A 19645-nucleotide genomic window follows, 5' to 3' on the forward strand; every position below is an offset into this window, starting at 1 on the left:
TTTGTTAAGGTTTTGCACTCCATCATAATGAATCACCATTTTTTTTCATCTTGTTCTTATTTATTCTCATGGCTGGAGGTAGAATGTGGTGGTTGATGAGGGGCTGAAATGAACTGAGCCTTAGCCTTAGCCTGGGGGCTGGCGCATATCTTAGCATAAGTGATGGCCAACCGGAGGGCTAGAGCCTGGCTGAGAGCGCCCTCAGGATAGCAACTCTGACAGATCATGTATTTATAGGTCTGTTGAAAGACCTCTATTGTGTCCCACATAGCCTCAGAGCATATCTGTCCTCTGTATTATAATAAAGCCGCTGGCCTTACCACTATGATGGATGGGTGGCCCTCGAATGGCAAGCTCCAGAATCATTAGAGCACTCCTAACATGCAGGTCTACCCATGTGAAAGACTGGTGCAGGGAGGTGTGCTGCTTGTGAACAGTATAGTTACAGTATAGCTGAGACCTTTTGAACAAGGCTAGCTTTTCCTTATTAACTCTCAACCAATGAAAGGAGGGTGGGGGGGTTGGGGGCGGAGAAAAGCTGTGATGGGGTAACTTTGCTAGTGTTTTCACCAAAAAGTAGATTTTGCAGTTCTCAGCGCAGGTTAAAATGTGTCAGCTTTAATCATGTAGCTTCACTGATCGGATTTCCGTGCTGCTGAGCATTCCATCACACCTCCACTGAGACACTAGGCATGGCAATGAAACTGGACACAGCCTATATATGAAGCTTTTCTTTTTTAGGAGGAACAAGTTTAAAAAATAGAAAAGAATAACACAACTTGCTTGAATGTGCTTTGCAGCCCACAAGTAAAAAAACAAAAAACAGCTTGACTTTTCTCCGCCTTGAGCCTCACAAGCAGAGTGGTGTTTGAGCTGTTTCCCAATCTCATGTTCTTCTGTTACCTCTGGAGTAGAATATAAATGATTCCCTCTCAGTGTACAGTGTATGCCAAGGGGCCTGCAGCGACCGTAGTCCGGTCTAAAATTCTTCACTGCAAGCAAACCATAATTCAAGGCCTGACTGATAAATAAACAATACAAAGCACAGCATACTGTGAAGCACTACCTCAGTGTCTCCACTTGGAGCACTGTCACACATTATAGGGCAAACACCATGGGGTACATTGAGGTCTGATAAAGGTGGGTCTACAGAATAATATCTACTGTTTTTGACAGTATTCTGTATATCATGGTGGAGGATGCATGTGTACAACACTGCAAAACCGAAAGAAATGTACACACAGTAAATTAAACCCTGCTACCTCTCAGCTCAAAGTACAGTCTCATAGAGCTTGTAGCCCAGCGACTGACTGGACAGTTCCCTGTACATGAATAACTTGCCGGGACTGCGTCATTTACATAAAGATGAATCTTTGAAATTCAGCAAATAACTCCAGGTAAAATGCTATGTTCCATATGAAATGAAAAGTATTGTGTTTGTGTAGATAGATACGACATTGCCTTGTGTGTGTGTGTGTGTGTGTGTGTGTGTGTGTGTTTTTCCCTTTCTTTTTGTGCAAACAAGGATTCTGCAACAAAAGTAAGAGATTCTCTTTAGAATTCATGCCTTAAACAATTTTATATCCAAAACACACCCCAACACACTGTCACTCCCAAATCCCACACACAGATGCTTGGTCATCAGCCTTTCTTATCACATTTCAGTTACACTGGGTACTCTTTTACCACCAGTTTTCAATACGCAAAGTATTTCTCTTTATAAGTAAAAAAATCACAGATTTAACTCTTACTTAAAACCATATTTGAGAAATAGTTGTTTAGAGGTTTTTTTCAGAGTATGGCTCTATGGTGTAAATTACCCCTTAGTACATGTAGTGTTTCAAGCCCACGTTATCCTAACGACACATTTGAAGTTTCACGTAATTGCAGTTTTTGCAAACCAAACCTGCCAATTTTACACATTCATTTTCCTTACCGCATAAGTTGGGCGTAAGATCGGGCTTTAACGATGCATCCATAAAGATACCAAGCTACTCTTTCAGATATAAACACTTTTCAATTAATCTAAGACATTTAGTTTCAGCTATGAATGAGCACCAGGTTACTTTCTCCTAAAAACTAAGGAAGCAACCTGTCAGACTTAGCAAATTTTACTAACTTCTATCAACATTTCAGAAGTCTGAATCGGATGTTGTCACATTAATGGATAAGCACATGAAAGACTGCAACGTTTAGCATGTATTTTACATATACAAAGTGGGACTCCACCTAATTACAGATTCCACAGTCAATATTAGCTGCCACAAGTGCTAGAAATCTGCATACAGTGCTGTGAAAAAGTATTTATCCCCATACTGATTTCTTATTTTTGCATATTTGTTCATCAGATCATCAGAGAAAATATTTCAGAATAATAGTTTAATTTATTATGGGAAAAAAGCTATCCAAAACCTGCCTGTGAAAAACTAATTGCACCCAAACCTGTATAACTCGATGTGCCATCCTTGGTAGCAAGAACTGGAATCAAGTGTTTGTGGTAACTGGCAATGAGTCTTTCATATTGCTGCGGAGGAATAGTGGTCCACTCATCTTTCCAGAATTGTTTCCGTTCAAGGTCATGCCTGGGCATCTCAGTTGGCTTTAATTCCCGACATTGACTGTGCCACACCAAAATTTAAATAAAGGTATAGGAGGCACCTACTGTAGAAAATATTTCTACAGATCAACACAGAACAAGAGAGAAGACTACAGCTAAAGAAACACTGGAGGGGTTTTGAGCATGTTTAAGGTCTTGCCAAAGCATCTCAATTGGATTTAAGTTTGACTAGGCCATTCCAACACGCACTTTTATTTATTTATCTATTTTTTTGGTGCCATTCAGCGGTGGACTTGCTGATGTTTTGGATCATTGTCTTGTTGCATAACCCAAGTGTGCTTGAGCTTTAAACCACAAACTGCAGGCCAAACGTTCTCTTTCAGGATTTTCTGGTAGAGAGCAAATTTCATGTTTCCATCAATTATGGCAAGTCATCCAAGTCCTAAAGCAGCAAAGCCAAATCCATGTTTGACTTTAAGCATGATGTTCTTTTTATGAAATTCTGTGTTAATTTTATGCCAGATGTAGTGGGACTCAAATCTTCCAAAAAGCTCAACTTCAGTTTGGACAGTGCACAGAATGTGTTCCCAGAAGTCTTGGGGAACAATTACTTTCACACAAGGCCAACTAGGTTTGGATAGATTTTTACCCTGTATAAATGACATAATCAAAAAAGAAGAAATTAGGATGTGGGTAAATACTTTTTCACACCTCTGTCAATACACACATGGTATGCACCTGAACCTTTGCTCCATTATAGTTGTGGATATGTCTGGATCAAGCTGAATGCAGCCATATGAACCTAAAAAAGCAGTCTATGTTTCAAGTACTTGTTATACATTACTGGATCATAATTCTGTTAACTCTCTCATTGATGTCCCTCATAGCTTCATTCGCATATACGCTATATAAACAAAAGAATTGGGCCACACCTCTTCATCTGAATTCAGGTGCTTTCAGGCTCATTGTCATAGGTGTATAAAATCAAGTACCTAGCCAAGTAGTCTGCCTTCACAAAAAATTGTGGAAACGATGGGTCTTTCTAAAGAGCTCACTCAGTACTGTAATAGGATGACAAAACTGTAACAAGTCAGTTTGTTTAAATATCGGTGAGTGGTTTGTTTGCAAAGTGGAACCATATAGAAACCACAGTAATTCAGCCACAAAGTGGCAGACCACAGTGGCAGAGCGGAGTCACTAAGTGCAGCTTTTAAACCCTACTTTGACATTAACATCAGTACAAAAACTGTGAACCAGGGTCTTTTGGCATGGATTTCCATGACTGGGTGCCTTCTGTACTTGTAATGTGTAGGTGGCCCAGTACTCTGGTCCATATAGTCTATGACAGTGATGGAAAGAGCTAAGGTCTGCACATTCAGAAGTGCAAATGGCTTGTTGCACATACAGGAATAGGAATGATCAGTGTTCACCCAAACAGTATAATTCACTCGATCAACATTGTCCATAAACGCAGAGTCTGTGCTCTGTGTGCTGCAGCAGCTGCCCATACACCTTGCACACTGCCTCATGGTTTAATGTCTTAATCTTATTTCAGATTTGAAATGAGTTGATTAGACTTGAGATTGTTTTCATTCCATAGTGGTAATCTTGTACACACCTATTCATTAATCTGAGCACATGCAGTCAGGCTTGTGCCAATGGGAATAGTGATACGTAAATGTTACCAGGTCTGCCTCACTAGGATTGTCCATCACTCCTCTTACAAAAGAAAAAAAAGGGACCAGAAGACTCAGACAGCATATTTACATGCTGCCAGATTACTGGAAAGTAGGCATCCCCAAAACCTACATGACGGACAGGGCCTTGTGACTTTAACAGATAAATAAGGCCAGCAATGTTACACATCCAGTGGTTGAGAATGGCTATTAACTCAAGCAAAGCCACAATGAGATATCATTATACTAGCGAGTGTCCGTTTGAGGTATTATTCTACCGGCGATTGTCCAACTAAAAACATTTAAAGTACCAAAGACTGTGAGACATTCATCACACCAATGAACTATTCTTTTCCACCAGAAATAATGGGTGGAAATATGTGACCATTATATTATAATAAAGGTATTTATGAGCCTTCAATCTCACAGCCTCACTATGAGATATCTTTGAAAATTTGAAATCAGCTCCTGAGGCTGAGGTTGGGGGAGGAAGGGAGGGAGGGAGAGAGAGAGCAGGAAAGAGAGAGAGAGAGAGCGAGAGAGAGAGAAATGGCAAGGGAGAGATGTGGGAGTTGTGTTTTTCTTTTTTGCCATAGGTTACATTTATAATTATCTTGCTGGCATAAAATGGCCAAGAGGCTTTTTCAATAAAGGTAGGAGGCACCTACGGTAGAAAATATTACCTACAGATCAACACAGAACAAGAGAGAAGACTGCAGCTAGAGGAAGATGGTGTACAGCGCACTTGATCTAATAAGTCTGTTTAGTTTGTACATTCATTAGGAACTGGAGCCACTGCTTGCACTATAGGCTGTAGAACTGAGCACTGCGAGGGCTGATGATCTGAAGATGAGGTGAATGAGTCCATCCACTGACCTTCACTAGTGGTGAGTAAGCAGAGCCTCGGGATTGAGGGAAAGATGGCCACAGCCACTTTCTCCAGGCGCTGCAATGCCTTTTGATGACTGGAAATAATCACTAGAGAGAAAGCAAGTGAAAGAGACATAATCACAGAGGCGCCACAGAAGAAGGAGGAGGATCCCAGATTACTTTATTCTCCTCCAAACTACTGCCCTTTAAAGAACTGGAAGTCAGTTTTTAATACTATTCATCTTTTCTTCAGCATAATGTGTTCTGAGAGGAGGATATCTCTAATTCCTTTTCAAGTTAGTCTAAATCCAGGAAGTGAAAAGCGATAGGGATGGACAAGGTCTCATTATACTGAGGCTGCCCCACAGGTAGTAAACTTAAAGAAAAAAAAAATCACATATGTTGCACAAAAAGTAGGACTGCTACAGAATTTAAAATAAAGCTCACTGATTTAGTGACTGACACTATCCTTAATAACATTTTATTTCATAAGAAGATTAATGTATCGATAAAATTACAACTTATTTAAGAATAGCAACTTATTAATAAAAGAAAAAAAATGCTCTAGTTACTATAGAAATACTTGAGAGACAGGCATACCACTCTAATGCAATCTCTCATGCGATGCATATGAGGCTACAGCCTGGTTTGGTTAGCTTAAGTTAGCTTAGCTTAATGGTAGATACAAAATCTATCCAGCAGCACCTGTAAAGATAACTACATGCCTATATTTACATGTTTTTACATGTAAACATTTACATGTTAAGTCAATCCTAAAATGTAAAGATTAAGTTCTTTGTTTGGCCTTTAAAGTATAAAAACAGCCTTTTGGTTTTACAGGTTTTTGTACTTTGTGGTTGCAGGTTTTTGCTTTATGCTATGCTATGTGTTAAATGCTATAAACCACTATCTGTGTGAATATCCAGACCCTGTAGGGGAGGGACAAGACTGGTGGTAGTGGAAACTTTCTGGTTTGTAGTGTGTTCGTAGTCGAGTAGAGTGTTATAGACCAATCTGAGTAAGCTTTGGTTGCACCAAAGTAAAGTTCCTGTGAATTGGGCGATCTATCTAGAAACCAACAAGGTCACCTCTTCCAATCATGATTTAGCTTTTAGAAATGTATCTACAGTCACTGGTAACTGGTAACAATATATCCTGGCCAAGATGTCACCTTTTCACTTAACTTTCAAGAACAAAGCAAATGGTTCTGCTTAAAATGATCAGTCATTTTAAATAATGAGTACTGAAATAAAAATTAAAAGAGCTGAATATTTAAAGCATTATATTTAGCTTTGTTAAAAGAATGATCAGCCGATGATATATTGTCTTAAACACAAACTTTTAATTGAGTGAATTCTAGTGCTTTTAATTGAAAGTTGATAGTTTCCTCCACGTGCACAGGAATTTTTTTTGATTTTATGACTGAGAACAGAGCATTGCTTTGAACCACTCACAGTTGCACCTCTAGCCTATGAGCATAACAGTCAGTCAAAAGGGAATCTGGGGCAAAGGGGCCTGAAAGGGAGACATATAGCATAAACTGTAGATAGCCAAAGAAAGTGGAGATTCTGCCAAAAGGGATGGAGACAAGACGACAGGGCTCCGTGTGGGATTTCACTTTGGATTTTGACCCTGCAGGAATATGTGGAAGTACAACTGACAGGACTTGCGTGGAGAAGTCGGCTCTATTCAATATAACTAAGTAAAGAATGCCCTGTGTAGTCACTGATGCACCAGCATAAATCCTCCAAGGTATAATATTGCCTTGGCAGTTTGCTTTACCTCTCTGGTTGGAAAGAGCAAAGACACTACATAATGTTAAGGGGTTTTTTTTTATCATGTTTGCCATTAAATACATTCAGGTTTCTTGAAATAATTGTGAGCGGTACAACAGATGCAGCAAAATCAAATTTATGGAATTACTAATTAACCGCTGCGGGACATGTGAAAGCAGTCCCTGCAGCAAAGTAAAAACTGTGAACAGACACCATAACTACTTTAGCTGAGATTTATTTCACTTTTTTTTTTTGCTACATTCTTCTTTACTCAAATCTAGGGAGCATAGGTGGGTCAGTTATTTAAGAAATACTTTATATTCAACTTCATATGAATATGTGCTACAAATAAAAGTGATCTTGGAGTGGGTAGTACAATAAGCTTTTAATCTGTTCAGTCATGTCTGAAGCAACAAAATTTCCTTTAAAAAGTTTAAATGTAAAAAACACAAACACATATACGATGAAAATTTACAGGTCATGACTCAAGGGAATTTTTTTTGATCCAATTAAATAATTCCCAAAGTAGGACGCGGGGGGTTTGCAGCTCATAGTCCCTGATGAGGCAAATGGTGTGTCATAATAATTCACAAAATGATTTCCTTACTGCATCTAGCGGCTCCATAGTGTAGTGGTTTACACATTTGCCCAACAAAAGAAAGATCCCCAGTTTGAGGAGACACAAATCCCTTTTGGGGTTGTGCCAGGAAGGGCATCCGGAATAAGAACAATCTGTCGAATCAAACATGCAGAGCTACCCGCTGTGGTGACCCCTTGTGAATAAGAGAGCAGGAAAGTAGCTTCTTCTATTTCCTTACTGCATATATATATATATATATATATATATATATATATATATATATATGTAAAAAAAAAATTCTTTGAAGTTAAATTTTGATGTCAACTGTATTTTTTGCCTTAAGCCAATAAAATAAGCAATTAAAGAAAAAACACTTGATTGGTATCGTAATTATTTAACGTCATGGTATTTTATGAAAAACAGATGCTGTTGTTGACTAACTGTTTATGACAACGAAGACATTCTGCACTGTAAGCAACACATTAGTGACCTTTTCAAAACAAGGGGTAAAAACAGACTTAACCAATATGCCAGCGAGACTGAATCAAGTCACTGGTTGAAAAAATAAAAATCAAAAAAGCTATGCAACACACAAAATCAGCAACAAATGCTTTTCTTTTTAATTTATATGGGAAAATTAGGACTCCTATTCAACCTAATGTAGGCTCCAAGTTTTAAAACAAACTTTGTTTGGGGATCCAGCATATATAAATCCTTTTTTAAACTGGTTTAGGGGGACAATCTCAAACTTATCAAATATCTTGTATCTTCTTATGGCAAAAAAAAAAAAAAAAAATCTCCTGTTGCACTTCATTTTTATTCTTTAGATGATTCTCAAGTTTAAGAAAACAAAAAACATCAACAAGGGAACAAAGAAAAACAGAGTCCACAGAGCTCTGCAGCGTCAAGCGTTTGGCTGCCACAGAAAAGTCTAGCACCTCCTGCTGCTTGGGAGGCTTCTAGTCTAGCTGCTCCTGCTTTATCCTGTTTGAATTGGGCCCTCGCTGACTTGTCCTCCTCAGTTCCCTCCTCAGGACGTACTCGCTGAACTGGGATGAGTCCACGCCTCCGCCGCAGGAGCCAGCGATCTCGAAGCCACGTTGCTGGAGACGCTCTAGAACCTGGGAAATGTGGAAGAAGATAGAAGGGGGGAGGATGTCAGAAGCAAGACATTGATTATAGAGGGAAATGCACACGGTTGGTCATTTCTCGGTAAAAGTCAGTGTGATAAGCCAGTCGGGGAGTCGCTACAACAGTGATGCTAAATTGTTAACCACTAACCTTTTGTTTACTGCTGCAAAGCTGAAAAGCATTCAATCACCCGAAACTCCTCCAATTATGTGCTGCTGCCTTAGTCTAGCATTGGAAACAGCTTTGGGAGTAAGTAGCAGCAACATACGGCTTGTGACGGGAATTTGGATGGGACTTTCACAAGACTTTCACAAAACCAAGAGCCTCTCATATTGCCTCATACCTCATTTTCATTGTTTTCTGGTGTATATGTGTGTTTGTCTATGTGTGTGTAGCTGTTCCTGATCCCACAGCCTCGCAGACATCTACAGACGTGTCCAGGGGGGTTGTAGGATCACATTCCATCGAAGAGGCCCCAGGGAGCAGTGAGGCTTTCTCTCTGCCACTTGGCTCAGTGTGGGCTGCTCAGGAAAAAAAAAAAAAACCCTCTCCCCAATTCTCCCCCAGGCCCAAGCCTTCACCAAAACTACAAAGGTCCCCCTACTGCTGGCAGCTCTCTCTGCTCCCCTTCCTTCTCTCAAACCCCCCGCCCTGCCTCCATTAGCCGCAGATACAGCATTCACCGCCGGCGTGCTTTAATAACCAAACAGGATTATGGGCCCTGCCTGGGGACAACCTGCTAGGGAGCATGCTCACTCTCTTGCTTGCTCTCCACGACTCACGCACACACACTCCAGACTCTGGTTTGTGTGTGTGTTTTTTGGGAAGGAGGCGGTGATTTGACTTCCTCAGATGGAGACATAGTCCAAAATCATTGTAAAATCTTTTCAAATATGCCTCTACTTCATCATTTATGGATGCATGTCTGAGGATTTCACCATCAATGAGTTATTGGAGTATGAATTTATAATCTGGGAAATGCAGGATTGCCAAATACATGCAGACAATAACAATGGAGTTTGACACAAAAAGAGTGTTTTGTTGAGTAAAGCCTTGTGTGTGCAGCATACACCTAAAGCAAATTGAAACTTGACCTCTAGTTCTTACAACAAACTTATTTTCTATCTCCTTATAATGAATGGTGTTCGAATAGACCCCCAACCCTTAGATGTCTAACACCCCTAATACCTTATAAGATATTACAAAGGCAAAGTTAACTTTAATAAACAAAGATAAACTAATATATCAGAAGTGCACAACCTCAAGATATTGCTGGTATTCATTCACTAAGGCATCCAATTCCTAGTAGGAAATCTTGCCAAATGCTTTTGGGATGTTATACACAGAAACAATACTTGAACAGAACACCCTCAAAGTCTTGATTTTATTTTAAATTGAACATCAATCTGTTGATCCACTAAGACACTCAGAGTTACTGACTTGTGTTTTCATTACATCCTGAACTTGCCCTTTCTTCTTCCTTACAGTTTCCTTTTGCACCACTGATAAAAGTCTCAGCTGTTCCAGTATGTAAAACTCCCATCATTAACAACTTTCTAATCACTTTTCATTAGATTGGCCCTATTGCCCACTGTAACTTGGCGTTTTGGTCATCATTGTTCAAATAATTTACAACAAACTTCCAGCATATTGTTACTGAAATGGGCCGAGAGGATCCTTCAGCGTCTCTGGGCTCTGTTTTCAGTCTTTAAACCATCTAGCACATGATGGAAGACTCTGGCCAATGTAATGACTTTTTAGACCAAGAGACAAAAATAAAATGTTTGTAGGTTGTGAGACATTGTTTCACCGGAAGTAATGGGTTGAACTGAGATCTTTCAAACTTTATGTAAATCAAAAGTCCCGATTAACTGATTTTTTGGCATATGAAGCACATCTACACCTTCATTTTTGTGTAATGCTATGTTATATGTTCAAAACCAAGCAAAAACATAGTGTTACATCAGTGGCTAGTACTGAAGCACAGCCCTTTTTCAGCTCTCCAGTTACATTATTATTCCATACAGATCACAGAAAGTAAAGATGGTGGTAGACTTGCGTAATGATAGCTTTCTAAATTAGCGCTTTGATGAACTCATCAAAGCGCCCATTTTTCTGCAAGGCTGTTCTTGTGATTTGATTAGATTAAAAAAGATTAAAAAAAAACAAAGTCTGCAATCAGAGATCACTAATTTTTTACGACAGAAAAAGGCTAAATGAGCACAACATTACTGCAATCAATTATTATGTTTTCAAGATAGATAGATACAAACCTGGACAGAGTTGAGGTGACAGTACCCGTTCAGTGGGAACCGGATGACGTGTGTGGAGTCGTGGTTCCAGCCGGCATTGACGGAGTTGCACATAACGTCTCCAATCTCTGGAAACACATCTTCGATCAGGGCCTTGTCACCGCTGAGTGTGATCCTCTCGCCCAGGTCGGGTGCAACACGCACCACCAAGCACTCGCAGGGACGGGACACCCGACCTAGCTCCTGGTCCTGGCGCCAGCGCTCCAGCTCAGCAAGCATGGGCTGCAGCTGGAAATATCGTGCTTCCTCATACAGCAAACTGTAGTCCTGTAGGAGATAAAAGTTGAAGGGTTTTCACATCATTGCATTCCCGAAAAAGAAATGTGAAGTTGTCGGCCTTAACGGTTTACACATTAAAACCATGGTAAATATGGTATATTTTCAAATACGCGTCAAATATGTTGTTCCTGTTGATTATTCTGTTTATATTTCAAAGTATTTTGTAATATTTTCTCTTTTTTTTCCTCCTAGATCGATGCTTAATTGTACAATATTATCTTCTACATAGGTAAACTTGATGCAGAATTCAGAACAATTTGGATACTAGAGAGCAACATAATAAAAGACACAAAAAGCAAAACAGTTAAAAGTTGTCATTTTCTTTCTAAAGCTGAGATATTACAAAGAAAAGAAAAAACAAGGAAGCTTTAAAAGCACTGTTCTACATGAATGAACAATAAACCCTAGTCGAGACACCACTCAGGAAAAATTACAAAAGATCCAAAGTAGAGAAGATACAGGGCGACGTGTAACACAGGGTTGCATGGGGTAGAGGAGCAGATCCTTTACTCACAGCACTGCAGGGCCTAAACTGCACCACATTCCAGTTTTCACATGATCCTCTCAACATCTACTCACTGAGCATATGGCCTTAGCCTGAACTTAGTCTTGTCTTTTGCCTTTGCTTATTTTAACTGACATACTTTTTGCACAGTGGACAGTCCATCTGATAATGTGGTTATTTGTTTTCTCCCAGGGCAAGTTCAGTAATTATTGCTTAAACATTTGAGGGGGGGTGGGGGTTCTTATGTGCCACATACAGTGACAGGCACCTTGGATGGACACTTGGCACAAGAACATAGAGAGCTGCAGAAAAAAGCATATCGTATGGCCATGGGTGTCAGTATAATTGTTTCAGTACGAGCCTACTGTTTTACTTATGTATTGCAAAAGAATCTTTGCCAGCTCGTAGCTAGAAGGGATCAAACTGCATCTCTTGATGAGGAAATGCTTTGCAATTGGGGTTTGTTTGGTAGAGCCCTGATATTTTCTCTCCAGCATGTGAACCATTTTCAGTAACTCAGGGAGGACCAGTGACCAAAGGCGTTCCACGGCCTTAGCATTCATTGTGTGTGTTAAGTTGTAGGACTGCTGACTGGCTGATGGGAATTTACAGTTTCTAGGATGGGCATCGACTTACTTTGAAGTCGTCGGGGATGAGGAGCTTGGACGTCCTGAGGAAGTTGAGGATGTAGCGGAACATGTGTCCATCCCTGTCAATGAAGTAGTGCTGCTTCAGGCTGTCCAGGACTATAGGCTCTGTGCCATCAAAGAGACGACCAATTCTGCCCGTAAGAGAGAGAGAGGAGGGGTGGTGATTTAGGCAGAAAGGGAGGTAAGGAAGGAAGAAGGAGAACAACATATCAGGATTAAGAATTCTATCCTTTGTTTTTTTTTGTTGTTGTTTTTTTACACTCACAAACAAAAGCTTGTAACAATTTTTAAAGCCTAAACTTGATCTCACTAAATCTATCTTAAAGAAAGAAAGAAAGGTGGTCCGGAGAGGTCAAGGCCAGCTGGTGCTTGGTCGCCTGAGGCAGGGAGGCAGTCACCCCCGGGCCTGTGCTCGGAGCGACAGTGTGGCCTCCCAGCCTCCAGATGGCTCCATGCCCTTTGGCTCTTTACTGCCGCTGTGACATCTGTCAGAATAACCAAGTTGCCTTTGTCTGCACTCTGCATTCTGCACTTAAAGCGCTCACAAATTGTTTACCCCTTTAAAATAGCAGAGTTTTACGAAATGTGACATCTGACCATCACGTTACAACAATAACCAATAAACAACAAACTGCGAGGAAATTCTGACAAAAACCATCAGGCTCCAGCAGAAAACATCCCTGGTAAAACACACAATACATGCAAAAATCCTGCCACAAATGGTTATCCCTGACCCTGGATCTTAACCTTCCCCCTCCACTTAAAATACATCTGTATGGCAGGGCAAACTCACCGAGATTCTGGAAATTTTGTTAAGGTGGCCAGACTGCTGGTGTACATGTGCCCACCTACATCGATGTGCACAGGAGCATTGGACTTGGTGAGCTGAGCAGGTGTTGGGATGCCCTGGTTACTCAAGGGAGACACCGGTGACCGTGTGATCATGGGCCTGGACATGCTGGAGCGATTATCCTGAGGGAGCACAAAGGAAATGCATGTAGGAAGACACATTAGATTGTAATCTTCTGCTGCAAATGAAACAGACAATTAAAACAAGTCTGGGGAGGATGGACAAAATTAGTATATTAGGAAAGAAAAAAGAAAGAAAGGCTAATAAGAGACAACAATCTGTGCATTTCTTTAGTCTAATATATTCTGCAGTCAGGAGTGGAGAGGAAGGGTGGGTTTTTTTTCTTGTTACCCTTTTCTGTGCAAGATAGAGCAGCCCGACCTTGACCTGAATGTTGCCACAATCCACAAGCATCCACTCCTGTGGGCCATAATCTCCAAAACCAAATTAATTTGGAGCATCAATCTCAGTCATGAAAATGAGCAATAATGATTCCTGATTTGAATACTATAATAGGATTTGGAGAATAACGTCTCATGATAACCTACAAACACCATTAGGAGACGATTTCTGTTAAGCTCTGAGATGAAAAATGACTTTATACCCGAAAAAGTTTGAGAAGATTGGAGAAAATCTCGAAAGTGTCCTGATCACTAAGGAGTGGGCAGGACATTAGACACATCTTCTTTAAAAAACAAATAAAAAAACGTGAACTCAAGACATACATTTAACAGTAAATTGCACAAGAAGGACTATCTGACACTATGTGCGCAGTCTACGGTTGAGGGCATCGAGGAGATGATTTGTTTGATTCGGTAAATTAAAAAAAAACAAAAAAACAACAACAACAACCAAAAAACAAAGTGTCCGGCACTTCGCCCCATAAAGTCGAAAGTTAAATCGCTCTCCCCCTCCCCAGACAACACGACACTTTTACGCGTTTACCTGCGCCGGCATCACTGTGGTTGGAGAGGAAGTCACCGAATGGTCATTTTGCTTCAGAGATGCTGCGGGAACGGGCTCTCCTCTGACAGCGAACATCAGCGAGCTCTCCCTGCACTCCGCCGCTCGGATCGGCAGCCGTTTGAGGGAAGCGTGCACGGACTCATCCACGGAACTGATTGGACGCGGTCGCTTTCTCGCCTTCTGATGCGTTAAGTCCATGATATCCGTTTCGTCCATTACGGCTCAGACGTTTAGGGTTAAAGAGATAGGAGAAAGCGGTGAGGCTTTTTTTTTTCACCCTCTCCAACACACCTGCCAAAAATGAAGAGGCGTGAAAAAAAATAGCGAGCACCGGGGGTGAGAGCGAAAGCCGTTGCTGTCACACGGAGCGGCTTCTTTGCAGTGGCTGGGAGAAGTCAAAGCCCCCGACAACATTAGCATTGTAGTGCCCGCGGCTCTTTTGGGCTGTCGCTGTTTCAGTGGCAGGTATGTGTGTCGCATTTTCGCGGAATGAAACAAATCCTGCCTTAGCCTGCAAAATGCGATCGTCTGCTTATAATGCGATTTGGGTTAACACGCCACATCTGGACCTTGAACAGCTGGCCTTTGCCCCCCTTTTCGGAGCAGTGTTTCCACGCGCGACCACTTCCCCCCCACCCTACACGTTGCTGCCCATTGTTCAGCAGCAGTTTTTGTTCAGCCTTCCAACACATCAGTCGAACAAAGTTGAGTCTGTGACAAATCCGAAACAGTGGCCAACCTTCTCAATCACATGGACAAAAAAAGAAAAAAAAATACCCCTGCAATAGCCCATTCAAAAAAAAACAAAAAACCTTCCCCCACCCATACACACACTTACCAGCCATAAGCACCTGATTGATTGTGAGCTTTCCAGTCACACAAAAGCAGTCAGGAACATCACTCTTTTATTTTTTAGATGACCAAATGCATTCTGAATATGATGTTTTAACGGAAAAGACTCTTCACTATTTACAGGCTGCAAGATGTTATCAATAACTCAAACGTCCTTGAGGTCAGCAAAGAAACACTGCATGTGAAGTACCAGCTAACACCCCTTCAAGTCAACGGTATGACCCTCAGAGCAGACGCAGACAGCAGCTATAAAACTTCTTCATCTGTTTCTCCCTGGCTCTGTGTCTGACAAGTGTAAGAGCTGCGGTGCGGTGTGGTGTTAACACCACCTCCAGTGACCACATCAGCATTGCAAAGCTACCACACTAATGATATCGTGGAGTATAAAACCAGACCACAACATGTCCAATTGCGGTTAAAAGTACTGCCACAGCACTCTCCTGGGTTGTTTTTTTTTCCCGCAGAAGAAATGTAGGGAATCCACAATTTTTAATAACATTCAGATTAAAATTAATTAGTTCAACCACTGGCCTTAAAACATCCACATTCCTGTTTCTCATTGGCAGTGTGAGTTTCACACCTAGATACCCAATTAGCAATTAAGCTTGCCTTTGAGTGTAGGCCTCCAATGCGGTGTGTGATCCTGGTCTGATTTGCATGCCACTTGTGCACGCGCTGATAAGCGCAGGCAGCAGCCATACATAGTTTTAAAATTCAACTCCAGAATCCCTCGCAGAAGGCAAAGGGGCCTGCGGGGCAAAAGAGAGAGAAATCACATGGCTGCTCTTCAAAAGGGGACCTGTGTAAGGCAGCCGGCAAAGTGCGTGGGATCACACTCAGAATGCAGGTAATTTGTTCCCTGACTAATTTGTGGAGATGGTGGTGTGTGTGTGTGTGTGTGTGTATGTGAGAGAGCGAGTGAGTGAGAGAAAGTGTGTGCCTGTGGAGAGTAAGTTCTGAAAACAGCTTGGTGGAATTGGATTTCCTCAAAGCCTTGTCATTGCAAAGGTGGATTGAGTGTAAAATCTGTGAGGCATTATGGAAAATTGCAGGGGAGAAAGAAGAGAGAGTGAAAGAGAACGGGTGGTTGGGTGGGTGGGAAGTGGAGGGTTGGGAGCTGGAGGGAGCCAGTTGAGGGAATGAGCTCTCATATCACAAAATCATCCCGAGTTGCTGGAAATACAGACGTGTCGTGAACCTTTCGTCGGACCCGCGTCTACGTCAAATTTGTTGTAGCTCAAAATCGGTTCAAAGGTCACAGCGTCCTCAAAATCCACAAGTACGAATCCTGAGATGTGCCACACGAGCGCTTTTACTACCTGTTGCCATTTTGAATTTGGCACAGAGGTACAGAAGTCTCCCATGCATGTTAGGATGTTTGCGAAAGAAGTCAAAACGTATGTGTTTAGGGAATCTGTTCGTTTATCCAGCTCGTGTAATTTTGTTGCACCACAGCATGCACAAACAAATCTAAAACAGGCGCAGAGCATCAAAGCCCAGAGCAGTCGAGCTACTCCCTTTTGTTTCTGTTGTTTTTCACCAGTTTTCTTTCAGGCCTTTAATGCAAGACCATCTTTCTTCAAACTTTAAGGAACAAACACCATACAGTAGCTGGGGTTGAATGTTTAAGAAATAGCAGGGTATGTTTTCCACTAATAATTAATCCAAAAACATAGAAAGCAAGGATCTGTCTGCTGTTGTAATAATTGAAGGGCCTTCTGGGGTTCAGCATATGTAACAGACTAACTTTAAGTTGGCCATCCCAGAATGCAACTCTTCACTGTTTCGACATATCTCACAAGATACAATTAGCATTTCAGATCAGAGCATTAACATTCAGTTCAAGGCAGGCAGACTGGTATTTACATAATCTGGATGGGTTGTCTCTGCTTTGTTGCCTGTGGCCATTTGTTTGAAATGTCCATACACAGACAGCTACAAACTCTGGGTTAACATCAGTTGCCGCAAGCTGTATATATAAAATATATATGAAAAAGGTAATGATGAACTGTTATAACAGCATGGTTTGGGTAAAAACTGTAAGCTAGATCAAATACATATCCCACTGGACTTTGTATACTTTGTAAATATAAAGTAACTGCATGCTGCAGCAAAGCTAAAATACTGCATTTCAATAAAACTTTTGTCATCGTCATTATTGTTTTTGCATTCACATCTTTGTCTTTGTCTTCAAACTGACTCCACGTCTTACACTTAACAGTAAAGGGATTATTTGGTATGTTTTGGATGACCTGTGGAAATGTGTTTAGTATGAAAAAGTACTAAGGCATTTAATGAAAGAATGAAGAGGTTGCCCACACAAACACAAACACATCACCACATTTGAACACACTACGCAAACCTGTACTTTAAAGCATCTTGTTGAGTTCATGTGTAGTCACCTTTTCAATTTTTGGCTGTAACATGCATAAAAATAATCATTTCCAGTACAGCACGGTGGTCCGGATAAGCTTTGATTCTCCACAAGATCAAGAATTTCATACACAGCTGTTAACTATAAAACAAGCCATAGTAGTGCTTACTTATTTATCAACCAGGAACACACAATTACTCCCTCAGTTTTCTCAGACTTACTTATCTACTTGAAAATGATTCTTTGTGGAGTTACTGGAGCTGTACATCAGCATGACATCACGGATAAGGAAGTGTGATCAGTGCTGTGTTGCCGCAGGCTGTTAGAGACTGTAGTGCATGTTCACTGGCACAGAGCAAACTATCCCAGGGCATAGGAGTGGCAGAGCCACTACAAAAATACAATAACAGCATTTCACTCCCAGCGTTCCAATCGAGCAAGCAAAGATGAAGTTCAGACCGATCCTGTAGTTTCACTAATGCGATTCTGGCTTGTTTTGTTAAGTGTCTTCTTTCAGCTCAGAGCTCTGTTTGTAAATCTACTGTCACTGTGAAACAGATGAACTGAAGCACTATATACAGTTCTTTTTTTTCCCTTTTCCTTTTTTTTTTTTTTTTTTTTTTTTTTTTTTTTTTTTTAACAGCGCCATCAGGTGATCGGTCCTGACAACCAAACATCTCAGTCCCATTCTTTTTATTCATTCACCCCCTGGAACTCGTGAAACTGGCTAAGGGCTTCATTACAGGTGACCAGAGCTGGATTTGGGTATTCTCCCTGGGGTCCAGTGGTAGATGTTTAGTAATCAAACGCAATCTTTTATATTTTTTTTAATTTTTTTTTTTTAATCTTTATATTTTAGGATGCCACATTCAATACTGTAGAAAGTACACACTTTAAACGGAGTACATGTCTGTTTACAAAGTATAGTCCTACAGGCGAAATAAGTCGATACTGTTACTACTACTGAGTAAGTACATCTGTGCCGATTCGCATCCGGACCTTGGAGTTGATTACGCACGGCGCGGTCGTAAAGCGAGGAGACTAAAGACTAAATTCGCTCCTATTTTCGTCTTTTGCATAAATGTGAATCTCATAACGCGGACATGGCTTGCATTAACGGATGATTCACAGATTCCGCACTGACGTGTGTAAAAAGGTACATCCTGTCATACAGAATAAGAAATACGCCCGCGGCAAAATTACTCCACAATGGCGTCTTTCATTAGAAGATCTAGGGCAGCCAGGAAATGGAAGTGTTTCACGACAAAACACACTTCGAAAAACCTTTACGAAAACGACAAACGCGGGTTTAAGTAAGTTACGAGCAAGTTGCACAGCAGCAGCAGACACGGAGACGGCGATGTTTTCCGAGCTGAAACGCGCCAGGAGCGAATTCACACGGTGGATAAGTAGAGTCTTTGCTCGACAAGATCACAGTCTGAGCCCGCTGTTCGTTTAGATTGGATGCACCAGAACGTCCTACATTGTAGTCACGCGCATACATTTGTACAGTAAGTAAGGGACAATAGCCAGGAAGTGGTTAAATATTTTTTAAGAACTGTACCGCTCGAATCGCTTGGCACATGCGTAAAAGCTGCTGCGCCTCTATGTCCCAGTCCATCCAACCTCGGGAATAAAATCAAACCAAATAAATCTTCGCTTACCTGAAACATAGAGCGGCATAAAGTATCTTTTTGGGCACCTTTTCCGTCCGATTTGGCCCACGATCTGCCTCTCTTCCTACACCAGTGAGAAATGCAATAGCTTGGCTAAGGTAGACAGAACAAAATACAGAATACTTGCTCCAGGGCTCCGAAACCCCTCAAGGCAAAGATCAGGATACAATTAGCTCATGTCTCTGCCCCAGTCTAAACCAATCTGCAAAATAAAACCGCGAGCAAAGAAAGAGATCACAGCAGCAGTGCCTCAGTCTTTGTTGAGTTTATGTTTTTATAAAATCAAATATTTTTTTTCTTTCTGCATTTACAACACCCTCACCCCTCCTGCCTCCAACTTGCCTATTGCCTCGGTCTCGCAGAGAAGCTGATTTTAATCGTTATGATTAGTTTTGATGTAACGTTCCCCCGGGCGATTTCTACAAATGGATGGAGTGTTTTTCTGCCAGGGAGGAAAGGCAGCAGATGATGATAATTATATAGATTGTTGGTGGAGTCCTTTGATTTTTTTTTCTCCCCCTTACTTTTCAGACATCTAACCTGACTAGTTTGCTTCTTTAACGTATACACGCAGCATGTGCTCCCTGACAAC

At 41.2% G+C, this 19645-nt stretch overlaps 1 protein-coding gene across 6 annotated transcripts; it reads right to left on the reverse strand.

The window, feature by feature from the left end:
- Positions 1 to 7238: 7238 nt before the first annotated feature.
- kctd1 (potassium channel tetramerization domain containing 1) lies at positions 7239 to 19411 on the reverse strand. 6 transcript variants are annotated; one of them, XM_039602367.1, is made up of 6 exons: positions 19042 to 19411; positions 15613 to 15752; positions 13129 to 13307; positions 12322 to 12466; positions 10863 to 11168; positions 7239 to 8579 (listed from the first exon to the last, which is right to left on the reverse strand). In XM_039602367.1, exons 2-6 carry the CDS (start codon positions 15700 to 15702, stop codon positions 8418 to 8420), a joined length of 882 nt encoding a protein of 293 aa, XP_039458301.1. In that variant the 5' UTR covers positions 15703 to 15752; positions 19042 to 19411; the 3' UTR covers positions 7239 to 8417. The 6 variants fall into 6 exon arrangements, with proteins under 6 accessions (XP_039458301.1, XP_031591474.1, XP_031591476.1 ...); XM_031735614.2 differs by lacking the exon at positions 15613 to 15752 and having other exon boundaries at positions 19042 to 19409; XM_031735616.2 differs by lacking the exons at positions 15613 to 15752; positions 19042 to 19411 and adding an exon at positions 14990 to 15250.
- Positions 19412 to 19645: the final 234 nt, after the last annotated feature.

Source organism: Oreochromis aureus, linkage group 18, assembly GCF_013358895.1.
Source record: "Oreochromis aureus strain Israel breed Guangdong linkage group 18, ZZ_aureus, whole genome shotgun sequence".
In the NCBI taxonomy this organism is placed as follows: Eukaryota; Metazoa; Chordata; class Actinopteri; order Cichliformes; family Cichlidae; genus Oreochromis; species Oreochromis aureus.